Here is a 12,873-nt window from a genome sequence, read left to right on the forward strand (position 1 = left end):
GAGCGACTAAGTTGATTACGGGGCTGGGGCACCTTCCTTATGAGGAAAGGCTACGGCGTTTGGGCCTCTTCAGCCTAGAAAAGAGACGCCTGAGTGAGGACATGATTGAGACATACAAAATTATGCAGGGGATGGACAGAGTGGATAGGGAGATGCTCTTTACACTCTCACATAATACCAGAACCAGGGGACATCCACTAAAATTGAGTGTTGGGCAGGTTAGGACAGACAAAATAAAATATTTCTTTACTCAGCATGTGGTCGGTCTGTGGAACTCCTTGCCACAGGATGTGGTGCTGGCGTCTAGCCTAGACGCCTTTAAAAGGGGATTGGACAAGTTTCTGGAGGAAAAATCCATTATGGGGTACAAGCCATGATGTGTATGCGCAACCTCCTGATTTTAGAAATAGGTTATGTCAGAATGCCAGATGCAGGGGAGGGCATCAGGATGAGGTCTCTTGTTATCTGGTGTGCTCCCTGGGGCATTTGGTGGGCCGCTGTGAGATACAGGAAGCTGGACTAGATGGGCCTATGGCCTGATCCAGTGGGGCTGTTCTTATGTTCTTATGTTCTTTTTAAACCAGATGTACTTTTCTAAGGCCTTCCACAGGTTGGAGAGGCTATATGCAGCCTTTTCAGTCCTCAAAGACATCCAGACACAACCAGTGGGGAGGTGGCATGTCCTTCAGAGTGGCGTGGAACTGGGTGGCATGGTTGGAGGGTTGGCACTGCCCCCCTCAGCCATGGCGCCTGGGAGCATTTGCACCCGTTAACTCCCCCCCGTTACACCACTGACCAGTTGCACAACTCTAAGGGCCCAATCCTATCCAACTTTCCAGCACCGGTGCAGCTGCAATACAGCCCCGAGGTAAGAGAACAAATGTTCCCATTCTTGAGGAGGCCTCTGTGACTGCCTTCTCACCATAGGATGCAGTGCACGCCCCATTGGCATGGCTGTACTGGCACTGGAAAATTGGATAGGATTGGGCCCAAAGGCTTTAAAAATGGAAACAGCTGTAAGGAACTAGACTATATCCAAACATGGGGAGGGCAAGAATGCTTTAAGGAATGGTGACAGTGTGAAAAGGAACACTACAGAGGCAAAGTGTGTGCAGGTTGAGGGATGAGCAGGAATTGGGAGGGGAGAGACTGAGGAAAATATACAGCTAGGTGCATCAAAAGATTAGTTGGAAATAGAGTGGATTTTAGAGTCACAAGGTTAGTAACCACCCTGGAGATTTCAGGGAAATTCTGGTCACTCCCCAAATATCCGAAACAAAACTATTGCTCTGTCTGCGACCATTTGCCCACAGTCTCCCTCAGAGCCTAGGAGAGAGGGGTAAAGGGGGTAATTTGTACCCGGGCCCAGTGTCAAAAGGGGGGCCCAGGAGCCAAAGGAGGGAGCCCAGAAATTTCCTGGGATCTGACATTTTCCTATCTACTCAGACTGGGAACACTACCATGACTGGGGATGCTGGGAACACTATTGATGCCACATGGGTGGGCAGACCTGGGCTCCAAAGACTTTTCCAGCTGTCTCTCCCCCCACCTTGCTTCGCCCCTCCCTGCCCCGGTTCTGCCTGCCCACCACCACTCTCTCCTGCTCTGTTTCGGTCTTTGCAAGGGGGCCCAAAATAAATTTTGTAGCCCCTGATAAAATTCTCTCAGAGGCCCTGGTCTCCCTACTTCAGCCAAGGTGATGGTCCAGGTGACACAACCTTCAACTCACCTTCTCGGCGCCGTTTGCCAGCAGCTCTGGCCTGTTGCTGGGTTACTGCCATGTAGAGTTGCTTTAAGTTAGAAGTGAATAGACTCCCATCTTCCAGGCAGCAGGCTTGGGGCAATGCCTGTGAAGCAAAAGGAGAGCACATCAAGCTTACTCCCAACAGAGCCGGGGCCGAAGCTCCAAGTCAGATCACGCAACAAAAGAAGCAAGAGCATCTCATTTCACCCTCAGCCCACCGAACAGGAGCTTAGAATGAGACTGACTGTTTCGTAGTGTTATTATCACCACTGCCTATGTTAGGTGATACAATTCAGAGATTGCTTTGTGTTATTAAACAGCTGTTCCTGCCATCATGGCTGTGACAACAATCAATGCTTAGAATACTGTAAGAATGATCACATATTTATATACCACTTTTCAATTTAAAAAAGCTCACAAAGCAGTTTACATAGCAAAAGGAACTTGAACAGGGTTCCCTGTCCCAGAAATCTCACAATCTCAAGAAGACATCAGAGAAACACACTATGCTGGGGGGAAAGAGGAATAATCACTCTCCCCCTGCTAAATATAAGAGAACCATCATTTACAAGGTGCCTCTTTGACCAGTTATAGCAGGGGTTTATCTCCCTCCGCTCTCCATAGAAAGCTCTCACTGGGAACATGTCCTCCCATTCCTTGTGAGGGAACATGACTGGAATGGGAAGAGAGAGAGAGAGAGTGAGAGTGTTGTGTGTGTGTGTGTGTGTGTGTGTGTGTGTGTGTGTGACAGAGAGAGATTGGCTTGAGGAGCATGACAAAGGGGTGAGGAGTGGTACTCTTATAATGTACTGGCTCCAAAAGAGCAGAGAGAAGGGCACAAGGCAATCATTCCCCCTTGCTCCGGACACATTGAGCCCAGAGTGCTGCATGTGTTTCAAAGGTTTCTAGAGATAACGTCTCTGCGCACTGTGCCTGCTCCACACCCAAACAGTCGGGAGAACAAAGTGTAACAGATAACAGGGCAGTTCCTCTCCAGGCACACTCACCCACTGAGGCACTCAAGGCCGGAGTGCAAAAGCATTGCCTGTGACCCACTCCTCCCACTCCAGGCTAGAGGAGTGGCATTGGCTCCTGGCTAAGAGCACAAAGGACAATAGCAGGAGGGGAGGGCAGGCTGCCACTTGGACTGGATGGTGTGGAGGAATAGGAAGCTGTCTTATGCTGAATCAGACCCTCAGACCTTCTAGCTTAGCACTGTCAACACTGACTGGCAGTGGTTCTCCAGTATTTCTGACAGAGATCTTTCCCAGCCCCATTGAGAGACACTGGGATTGAACCCCAGACCTTCTGCATGGAAAGCATATGCTATACCACTAAGCCATCGTCTTTCCCCTAAAGATGTTACACTGGTCCTGTAACATATTCCCACATTCTTTCTCACTGGGGTATCAAGCAGAGCCCAGCTTCTCTATGGCTGTTTGCATGGATTTGTTTGAGTATATGCAACTGCCTTACTACTAAGGCAGTTCATTGGTCCATCTAACTCAGGAGTGTCAAACTAATTTCATGCAGAGGGGCAATTATCATTCATGATGCCTGCTGAGGACCAGAGCTGACATCATTAAGCAGGAAGTGACATCATTAAGTAGGTCATAACCAGAAAAAAGCACTTTTTCACTTAGGAACACATTAATTATTATTATTATTAACTTTATTTCTACCCCGCCTTTCTCCCCGGAGGGACTCAAGGCGGCTTACAACAAGGTTAAAACAAATTAAAAACATAATTTAAAAACAGATAAAAACATATTAACAACATATCATAAAAACAGTATCATAGAAACAGTAGTCAGATAAAAGTAGTCAGGTAAAAAGAGCATAGAGCAGCAAATCATAAAAGAATCAGGCCTGTAACTAGGTATTTATAAAGATATTAAAAGATTTTGAAAAGATGTTTAAAAAGGCCGAGAACTCAGAAGGCCTGTCTAAACAGAAGGGTCTTCAGGACTTGCCAAAAAGTCTCAAGAGAGAGAGCCATTCTTAAGTCAAGGGGAAGGGAATTCCATAGCATTGGTGCCACTACTGAGAAGGCCCTATTTCTTGCCGCCGCCCCACGTACCTCCCTAGGCAACGGCACTTGTAAAAAGGCCTTCTCTGATGACCTAAGAGGACGAGCCAGATTGTACGGGAGCAGGCAATCTCTAAGATACCCTGGCCCAGAGCAGTATAGGGCTTTAAAGGTCAAAACCAGCACTTTGAATTGGGCCCGGAAACGAATGGGCAGCCAATGCAGCCGCTGGAGAAGTGGACTGACAGAGTCAAACCGCCTACCTCCAGTAACTACATGGGCTGCCACATTCTGCACTAGTTGCAGTTTCCGAACCGTCTTCAAGAGCAGCCCCACGTAGAGCGCGTTACAATAATCTAACCTCGATGTCACCGTGGCATGGATCACCGTGGTCAGGTCTGCACGATCCAAGTACGGCCACAGCTGGCGCACCAGCCGACACATTAGCTGCAAATGACGAAGGGAAAATACACAAAGTTTGATCACATCAAGATAATATCAAGTTATCATGTGGGCTGCCCTACTAGCAGTGATACCTCAGCACAGCTCAGCAACTGATAACAGCTGATGGTGGTGCTAGGAGAGCCAGAGGGCTGGATAAAGAGATTCAGTGGGCTGCATCTGGCCTCTGGGCCTTACGTTTGATACCCCTGATCTGCCCTGCTGCAAGAGAACCTGTTTAAGCCAGGAATTGCAGCTGGCCCTTTCTGCAAGTGCTTTAGCTTTGAGCTCTGATCCCTGTCGCTACATGACCCTCACCTGGTTTTACTGAAGTGCAGAAATCTTCGTGTTCTTCCAAAATCCCAGAAAAGATCCATGGGGCAATCCGGGAAGCAAGGGTGAACTGGGAGTAGCAATTCAAGAATTCTCCCAGTGGGGATGAAAAGAAGAGGCACATGACAGGGACATCATTCTAGGGATGTTCTATCCTCATTCCTTCTAATAGAGAGTTCCCATTAGTAGTCTCAGGTAACTGACTTCATGACACATAGCAACAGGACCTTGTCCATCAACTCTCTTCCCTATAAGACAGATTTCTGTAACAGGAAGCTGCCACCTCAAGGGCTCTTCCATACAACCCATCCTCCCTCCAGAGCCAGGATGCCTCTTTCTCCTTAGTCAATACAGAGAGTTACAAATAGAGTCATTTGTTTACTATACTTTCACATAAAAGGTCCAGCCAGTGCATTGTGACCATTCTCACAATGATCCAAATTATGCATGTATCCAGGGCCTCTGGGAAGAATTTGGGAATACAAAGTATTTCTTTTGGGCCCCTTCCCAAAGAGGGAGGGGGTGAAAGAGTGGGGGGTGGCAATGGGCAGAATGGGGGCAAAACAAGCAGGGGGGAAGTTGCAACACCCGGAATAGTCTTTGGAGCCCAGGTCTACCAGTCTTCCCAATGCAGAGCTCAGGTCTATCTGCCTGCTCGGCATTGGTAGCTAGATACAGTAATAGGGAAAATCAAACACACTCTTAAGTCTCTTTAAAACCTTTCAAATATAGAAAATCATTGCAGAAGATTAGTATCATTGTACTTAGGCTCACACTAGAATGGAAAGTGTCCTGTGTACACCAAAACAGACTCCTGCAGCAGCTGCAGTCCTGCAGCTGTGTCGCTGAGCTCCTATACACTCCTTCATGGTAAGTGGATCCACAAGCCAAAGAGCTACTGTAGCAGGTCGGTTTCCTCCCAGATGTGACACTGTTAAGGAATGTATGCATTCCTGGGCCTGGTGTGTTTGGTTTGTGGCAGTAGTCGCCGCCACGTGCCCATGGTAATGAACCCAGCATCTCGAGTGGGTAGTGTGTCTGGTGAGATTGGAAAATGCAAGATCCCAGGAAATTTCTGGGCCTCCTCCTTTGGCTCACAGGCCTCCTTTCTAACCCAGGGCCTGGGTACAAATTTCCCCCTTTATCTCCCTCTCCTAGATCCTGCATGCATGTGCTCTCTGATATAACAAATTCATCATACGTATCACAAGTAAACTCTGTTCCACAGCAGCAGAAGGGGAAACACTTAGTTGGGAAACCCCTGCATGTGCTAAACTGGGTGTGGTGTTCCAAATGCAAAAGAAAACTGCTGAAGAGGACAGGCTGATTGGGATTCACAGGATACCGTCAAGCAGTAGGCAGTGAATTGGGACTGAACCTACAGATTATAACAATGAACAACAGCATCTGTAAAATAAAGTCAGCCCAAAATGACTGTGTGTTACCCAACATAACCCCTTAAAAGGAGAAGACATTGGCCACAGTATGCCATTATAGAAAGGGGGGGGGAGAAGCTTGCTAGGACCTTGGGTTATTGTGAATGGCAATTATATCTGCAACTCTGCCTTTTCCCTGCAGCATGTAGCTTGGTTTGATTGCATGAGTTATCTGGATTCATCTTCAGGCACCTTTTCTGCAGTACATCTGCTCTTTTCTTGAGACATACTATATGTGTGTGTGTGGGGGGGGGGGAAGGTGAATACTTTTGCTTTGGGGCAGTAGCTTGGATTAGATAAGATGCTAGCCCTTTCCTACACTACATAATTGTGCAGAGTGTGCAGAAATGCAGCCACAAAGGATCAGCTCTCTTGTTGCATCCAAGCTGTAAAGCCAGCAGGTGAATGAACCCCAAAGGCAGGGCAAGAGCAGCCAATAGGCGCTGGAGATGCCAGATCAAAGGCAAAGACACAGTCATAACTCAGGGAAAAGTAAACAGCAGGGGACTGGCAGAGAACAAAAACAGCGTACCCAGGGCAGGCACCGTGGCAGGTCACTGCTGCCCTTCCTTGCCGTTCCCCTCCCCTCTCAGGAATACTGGCAGAGAACAGGATGGTGGCAAATCCTAGGGCATGGCGACCCCCATTGCTTTCTCTAAGTTACTGCTAGAGGTAGAACTCTGTGGTTCTCAAAGCCTCCATCCTTCATTAAGATAAGCCATACTTCTTCGTCTAAAGCTGGGCCCCAGGACACCCTCATGCCACTCAAGATGATACACCCCATACCTGGGAAGGAGAGCCACAGAATCTGCTGTGTACACTCTGCTGGCATCCTTTACACACTCCTGAGCTGGAAAGGTAAGTACATGTTCCACTGTAGCCACTCTGGAGATATGAAAGTAACCAAGATGAGTCAGGGTCACCAGTAAGTCTCAGCTGAGCAGAGATTTGTTTGGGAAACACAGAATAATCTTTCAGAGGAAATACTGATGCTCTCTGGTGTCAATGCTGCTCCAGATTCATAAAACAGGTATCTCAAGTTCAACCCTTTTTGGACTACACATCAAGACAATCTCTACAATCGAAGCAGGACAAGGACCAAGCAGGAAAGGCCTGTTCAGACAAACACTTGTTCTTTGAACCCTGAGGAATGCCAGATGGCACCTATACAGTTCCAGTAATCGTTCCATTAGCTGTGTCAAGAATCAAAAAGCACCTATTCTTGCACATAGTTCAATGTCTAAAACAGCCCAGGATGGAAGCAGAAATTATTTTTGTATATGTTTTATATATGGCACCCAAAAATAATCAACTGTGTAATCCTATACTTTTGAAACACCAGTCTGGGTGGCACAGGATATGGTGTATACCCTTGGATGTCAGAGCAACAACAGTCCCACAATCATAGTCTCTGTTCCTCTGAAAGACGTACCACAGAAACCTGTATAACGCTGTACCAACGTATCTCTGATGCTGGTGCAATTACTGCCAGGGTAAAACCCACAGACAGGGTGGGGATGTGGGAGGAATATGTGAGGGATATGGGTGGGACTAGAAAGAGCTGATGTGTGCCATGCCCTAAATCCCCTCCAGATGATTGACATGCCTCAAACATCTGCAAAATGCTAAACTGATGTCCAAGCAAGCACAGGAATTAAAAAACCTGTAGGAAACCAAGGGGAACACAAGAAAATCTGAACTCCTAACACCCCCTGCAGCCCGACCTCTTTCCTACAATGCAGCATTTGTTACAGGCTATACTTCACAGCAAATTACAGCACACCAACCACAGTACTAGACCCCATGACAGATGACAAGGCCTGTAGGTATAGCATGACTATACCTTGCTGGCCTCATGGCGTGAGCACTTAGAACACATGCACATGGGAACTGTGGAGAAAGAGCATTTTGCATACTAATGGAGCACTTTGCCCAAACAACCCAATATCCTCAGAACATGTATGGCAAGATACTTTGGTAGAATTTTTACGGAGGGTTCCTCACACAAACACCCAAGTGGAACCTTCATACTACCATACCAAATGAGAGAGCAAGGATAATGCACTCCACACAGATAAATAACTTAGGTGAGGGAATCCCATGCAATGCATTGATGCTACATATCTGTCTCATGTCCCTAACCCACAATTATTAAATACTGACCCTTCGGGATTTTTAAATGTGTCTTTGCTATAAACTGCATTGCCTAACTATTCTTTTGCAACAGCTGATGGTAGTGTCTACTCTTTTTTGGTAAATGCCAAGTATTCCAAGCATTGCTGGTCAAACATTGATCTAGAACTTGTTTTTCAGGACTGCAGCATTGCCACATGGGCAGAACACTCATTTATCAGAGAGTTCCACACAATCTTCACCAGTAGAGGGAATGGTAATGCTTCCAGGCATTGTGCTCCAATTCCCAACAGGGCACTGCTCTTTGCTCTTCCCAGCAGGGCAAGAGGGCACAGGTAGGTCTCTCCACACTGGGACCTTGTGCTGATCAGAAGGGAAAACTGCAGTATACCCAGCAGCAGTGACCACTAGCTGTTCCTCTGTAGCGCTGCCGACTTACTTGTTCATAGAAGCTCCTGTTGCTTTGTAAATTCCATGACAGTCAGAGATACCACTGGTGCAGCCAGACCTTACTGACACCTGCTGTCTATCTGCTGTCTATCTGAAAACTGCAAAGGAAAAAGTGCTCTGCTGGGACAAGAAGGCTGGCAATCCCACCAGTTTTTCTTTTTCAGATGCTGTTGAGACTATGCAATAAAGCCTTGCTCTGATCACCCTCGTTGTCACTTTCTTAGCAGAGAGGGATCCCTGCTCCCCATGCACCCCACTCTAGCTGTTTCTTACTTCACTCAGCCTCAGGGTGGGACTCTGCAACAGAGGTGACTCTGTGCTACCAAGATTCAAAGTCTGCAGTATCCTCACCTTCTATGGGCTCAAGTGGTGGGGGAAGCTCCTCACTGGTCATGAGCCATTTGTTCTCTGATGTCATGACGCAAGGGGGAGAGAGATGGCAGCATAATGACAGCTCTGCAGAAATGATACAAAAGACAGGCGCATTTGTAAGGGGCTAAATGGATGGGCTGTTGCAATAGGGGCCCTGTGTTACATGCAAGTCTACTGACTGGCCCATGCATATGGTCTATGCACTATAGTCTCCCAGCCAGGTAAGCCTGTTTGTGGTGGTGCGGGATGCGAAATGGACCAGCCTTTCCTGACTCCCAGCCTAGGCCTCTCTGAAGTGCAATATCAACTTCCTGGCTTGCCTGAGTGCTGCTGCACCTTCCCTTCTGGGTCATCTCAGTCTCTCCTCTGGTGAAACGGTTCCTTCGGCCTGGAGGACACCCCCAAGGGGATTCAAGCCCTTACTATAAAGCAGGGGTGTCCAAAGTTTTTGGCAGGAGGGCCACATCATCTCTCTGACACTGTGTCGGGGGCCAAGGAAAAAAAGAATTAATTTACATTTAAAATTTGAATAAATTTACTTAAGTTTACATAAATGAATATATTAAAGATGAACTTATATGAATGAATGAAGGTCTTACAATATCTCAAGGTCTATAAAAGGCCTTGCAGAAAGCAAGGTTGGCCTTTTCTTTGCTGCCGCGACTGCATCACAGACGTAAAACAGCAAGAAGTGGAGGGAGACTTCATCCCACAGCTCATGCGAGAGGTCAAACAGTTGCCCTCACGCTGAGAGCAGTTGGGTCAGGTCAGTGTGGGCTCCAACAAATCTCTGGAGGGCCAGAGGCTCATTGGAGACTGGGGGCTCCCCAAGGGCCGCATTGAGAGACCTTGTGGCCCTTAAGTGGTCCCAGGGCCGGGGTTTGGGTACCCCTGCTATAAAGAGAGCTGCAAGTTTATTTCACTTATCTGTCCTCTCACAAGGGAGCTATCTTCCTGCCCTTAGTCTGCTGTAGTTGAAAGGGTATTTCTTGGTGGGTGGGTTGCAGTGTTTGAATAGCATAAGACTTTAACTCTGGACATGAGAACTCCAAGCTATTCTCTGCATTTCCCTACTTACTATCTGTGTCACAATAACTTCTACAGGGAAGAAGTTTCTGCATAAGTGCTGCAGCATACCTGTATTTTGTGGGGGGGGGGGTGTCATTTTAGAGTCTCCCCACAGTTGGCAGCAATGGCTGTTGCCATGTTACTCATACTTGAGGCCACCAGGAAAGGGTACTATGTCTTCAGATGACATCAGACACCATGTCACCCCAGCGATGACCACTCATTAAACCTGCACCTGCCACTGCCCGCTGCTTGGTTTACCTTGGTGGTGCTGCTCTACCCAGCTCCATCAATGTTGGAGCTGGGTAGAGTATGCTGATTGATTCCATCATGCCAACAGCAAACCAATGTCAGGCCAGTAGGCCAACATCAAGCTGCCACTCCATGACAGGCAGGTTGTGTTGTGATTTCTATGGATGTGGGCAGGGTTACTGGGAGGGCTGCATCAGCATGGAGTTGCCTGGGTGTTTCTCCCTCCTCCTTTGTGCTGAATGGGCTTAGGTAGGTGTGATGGATGTCACACTGATGTAGCACTAATGTTGGTGCAAGTTTGGATAGAATTACACCGCATGACCTCAAATCAAAGTGGATTCCTGTGGAAATTGGTCAAACCATACAGAACCAAAATCAACTTTGTCAAATACAGCCACTTTAATAGGTATGAATCCCCTAAACTTCTTGAAAGAAATGTATTTTTTAATTAGAAAATCACCAGCACCCTCCGAATAAAACCTCAACAAATAAAATGACTGGTAGAATAACCAAACTAATTATTCCAAAAAACAAATTATAATTAGCCACATCATTCTGGTTCACATGAAGCCATCATGCCTCCTATCACAAGGTAACTAAGTGCGCAATCCTATCCTGCACTGGAACAGGCAAGCCAAGAGGGATAGTGGCCAGAAGTGGCTTAGCCAGAGGCAAGGGAAAACTTTTTCCCTTACCCCTGGGTAAGGGCCACTGGTCCCTATAGGTCTCCTCGGACTTGTGCCACCTCAAGTTTGAGGAGAGCAGAGCGGCTTGAAGTCGCTCTGTTCTCCCTGGGAACGGCAGGATCCCGTTATAACTGGGATATCTGCAGGATGCCAGCCCTGCCTCCTGCTCCTGTCTGCTCCTGGGGCCACCCCCGCCTGCCCTCCCCCCACCCAGGAAGGCCTCCCTCCTACCTCCTCCCTGCCTACGTTTGTGGCTTGCATTGGCCCAGCCGGGCCGATGCAAGCCTCAGAGAGGAAGCCGTCATGGAGGCTTGTGTCAACCTCTGCAGGCCAGCACTTCTTGGAGCGCCGGCCTGGCTTCCTCTCGAGGAGGCGCACATGTTTGCAACCCTCGTGAGCCAGAGCAAGGGACTTGTGCCGGCCCAAATCATTTCTAGGATTGTGCCCTAACTCACTAAACAACAAACAAGATGACATTTTCAAAGTGGCTAGAATTTAAAATTAAATCAGCATTTAGACATATGTGCCTTGTTTACAAAATTTAAAAAAGACCCACAGTCAGATTCAGCTCTGGATTTCCACTGCCATCTAACCATCCAAAGCAGAGATTAGAACAGCCCCACAGTGGCACGACTGATAAACCCCTGCACTGCCTGAAACTGTCACTAACAAGGTGAAGCAGCCTCGAAGCTGCTCCATTTCCATCCAACATCCTCTTCATCCTTCCTCCCCCTGCCCCAAATGTATGATGGAGTGTACATATACCATGCCCAAATCTAGCTCCTTTGTAGGTGTGACCAGAGCTTCCCAGGACATTTCACAAAGAGGTATACTGCAGCTCACAAATTTCCTTCAGGCAGCAAAACCTAGCAGGGTGAAGTGTCCAAGGAGAGATTCAGTGGGAAAGTTGCCACATAAGAGCACATGCCATTTCCTTGCCCAGGAGCTGCTGCTGCTTGGCAGGAGGGGTGAACTCGTCCCTGTTCAGAAGCCAGCCTAAGAAGCTGTATCTCAGTCAAGCATGACGGATGCAGAGTGCCCGCCAGCGTGTAAGTTAAGCGGGGGATATGCCACTGCCTGTGTTATGACTACTTGACAACAAGGCCAAGCATGTATCAAATGCCAGCAGCTCAAGGCTGAGGTGGGGAGGAGCACCAACTTTACACGATGCCAGCCAGGAGCTCAAAGAGCTGCAGGACACTGGGGCAGAGATGGTGAGCATCCAGCCCTCAAATGAAGAGGAGAGAATTGGCAGGAAGTTGCAATTCAATCCAGTCTGCAGCTGGAAGGCAGGGTATACTTTATGGAAGAAGTGCCTGAAGACTGCTCCATGGGATAAGGTGTAGGAAAACAAACAAACAAACAGCAGTGCAGTGGTTCTCACACATTTAGCACCAGGACCCACTTTTTAGAATGAGAATCTGTCAGGACCCACCAGAAGTGATGACATGACCGGAAGTGACGTCATCAAGCAGGGACATTTTTAACAATCTTAGGCTGCAATCCACACTTACCCAGGAGTAAGTCCCATTGACTATCATTGTTAAAAGAATATACATAGTAGCTTGTTAAAAGTACAGGTCTGTAACATTTCTCCAAATGCAGTCACATACCATGGTAGCATCAAGTCTAATATATTAAAAGTAAAATATTGAAATGAATGGGAACCCACCTGAAATTGGGTCCCAACCCACAGTTTGAGAAACACTGCAGTACCCCTGGGGGAAAAAATTTATACTAGATCCTGCAAGTATGGTGGGAAGAAGCTTGTCCAAAGAGCCATCTCACTAGCAGTTGTGCCCAAGTGACCAGGAGACTATCTGTGGAGGAAACCTGATTCAGGGCGCAATTCTAATCGACTTTCCAGCACTGACCTAGCTGCAATGCAGCCCCAAAGTAAGGTAACAAATATACCCTTACTTTGAGGAG

The 12,873-nt window shown here is 47.6% G+C and overlaps 1 protein-coding gene across 5 annotated transcripts in view; it reads right to left on the reverse strand.

Moving 5' to 3' along the window:
• Positions 1-12,873, reverse strand: part of NHEJ1 (non-homologous end joining factor 1) — a 117,924-nt gene that overhangs the window by 6,593 nt on the left and 98,458 nt on the right. For all 5 annotated transcript variants that reach the window (XM_066631554.1, XM_066631527.1, XM_066631565.1 and 2 more), the window contains one exon: positions 1,730-1,847. In XM_066631554.1, the coding sequence (XP_066487651.1) occupies positions 1,730-1,847 (118 nt within the window). The remainder of the gene's footprint in view (positions 1-1,729; positions 1,848-12,873) is intronic.

This window comes from Tiliqua scincoides, chromosome 1, assembly GCF_035046505.1.
Source record: "Tiliqua scincoides isolate rTilSci1 chromosome 1, rTilSci1.hap2, whole genome shotgun sequence".
Lineage (NCBI taxonomy): Eukaryota > Metazoa > Chordata > Lepidosauria > Squamata > Scincidae > Tiliqua > Tiliqua scincoides.